At 32.8% G+C, this 1716-nt stretch overlaps 1 protein-coding gene across 2 annotated transcripts in view; it reads right to left on the bottom strand.

The window, feature by feature from the left end:
* Positions 1-1114, bottom strand: part of LOC107648716 — a 6045-nt gene extending 4931 nt beyond the window's left edge. For both annotated transcript variants that reach the window (XM_016352535.2, XM_016352534.2), the window contains exons 1-3: positions 785-1114; positions 566-671; positions 20-177 (exon numbers count right to left, since the gene is read on the bottom strand). In XM_016352535.2, the coding sequence (XP_016208021.1) occupies positions 38-177; positions 566-671; positions 785-820 (282 nt within the window). In that variant the 5' untranslated portion in view covers positions 821-1114 and the 3' untranslated portion in view covers positions 20-37. The remainder of the gene's footprint in view (positions 1-19; positions 178-565; positions 672-784) is intronic.

Below are 1716 nucleotides of genomic sequence, written 5' to 3'. Positions count from 1 at the left end.
GAGTTGGTGGAATTAATACCTTGTTTGCGTCCAAAAGCTAAACTCGTTGTTTGGAAGGATCTGAGAGTATGTCGCGAATCATTTGCCTTGTGTCTTGCTCTGAAGCTGCTCTCTGGGCTCTGCTATTTGAGTATGCCTCGAAGAACTCCTTATTCTCTTTCTCCAACTCCTTCCACACTGCTCTCAACACATGCATGCACGTGCGTCATTCAAATATCCATTTCATTTTTTATTTGGCCGCCATGCCCCCAGCAACAACCAAATATCAAAATAAATAAATGAGTTTGAAAATAACAATGAGATAACATCATCCATAACGATTCATGAATTATACATTTTTCTGTTCCTTTTTCCCAACCTATGCGTGATAAATACTACATTAATATAATCTAATGGACTCATTAATTACATTTTCTGTATTAGTCTCGAAAATTAATATAAATGTGATGGAATTAAAGAAAAAATGAAAGTTCATTTTTATTATTATTGATCCAACATACAGAGCAGTTGAAATTAAAGCAGTTAAGCTAATTAAGCAAGATAGGTGATTTAGTTAATTAATTACCGGTGGAGGTAATAACGGGCTGAATATTTGCATGTTTGGAAAGAGCTTCCATACACTCTTCTCTGCTCATGTTGAAGAGGATACACTCCTCTATCAAACGGTGCACCTATACACATACATATATATATATAATTAGACCCTTGTAATTATTAATTAAAATTTCACTTATATTTATATCACAAACCGAAAAAGGGGAAAAGAAGAAAAAGAAAAACTCACCAGGTGGATATACGATGCAGATGAGGAGTTTTCCATGGTCTTTATATATTAATCCGAGTCTGAGAATAATCTTATATTTGTTCTACTTTAGAAAGAGGTTTAATATAATTTGCTCTCCTCGATCTTGTTATATGATCCGATCTGATATTATGATAAGTTTCTAAGTATATATTGTACTACTTCTCTGTAAAAAATATAATTAGAGACAGTAAAGAAGGGCTAGCTAGAAGAATGAAGAAAAGATTGGAAAAGACAAGAAATGGCCGGTACGAAAATTAAACCAGGCGAAGAGAAAGACAATGAGATTTGTTGGATTTGTAGGGAAGGTGGCTACATATATAGCGAGGTTGCTGGTTAAAAATATTAATATATGAGGAAAATATTATAATAAGAATGCACGTAAAAAGAGAGATAAAAAGGTATATATACAGCAAACCCAAAGCAAATTGATAAAAGTTCATAATATATTATACACAAAAATATTAAATGTTAAGTATAAAAATAAAAAATAAAAACAATTTATTAGTGAAATAAAATGTTTCAATTCATAATTAACTAGTAACTTTGTAGATAAATGAAAACTAAAAAAAAGGAAAGAAAATTCTTAAGAAAAATGAATATTAACGGATAATTACTGATGAAAATAATTAGTTTCAAATAAAAAAGTATAATCGGCAGGTAAGTACAATAAAACACATGAATAGTGAAGTGGGACCCAAAGACCCACGTGGGAGGAGAACGAGGATTGGTGGCGAGCAGATTAGAGGAGATTCTGTAAATGAAGAGTGCCTAACGCAATTGTTTGCTGATTACGTGGCGGTGGGGCCATCTTCACGTGACACGTGGGACCTTCCTCTTTCGCAAATCCTACGTGGACTACTTGGTCCAATTAAGCCGATTTCTTCATATTAATTCATTGTTAGTTTATACAA

The sequence above is a fragment of the Arachis ipaensis genome, chromosome B06 (assembly GCF_000816755.2).
Source record: "Arachis ipaensis cultivar K30076 chromosome B06, Araip1.1, whole genome shotgun sequence".
NCBI lineage: Eukaryota > Viridiplantae > Streptophyta > Magnoliopsida > Fabales > Fabaceae > Arachis > Arachis ipaensis.
This window is presented reverse-complemented; position numbering and strand designations above follow the sequence as displayed.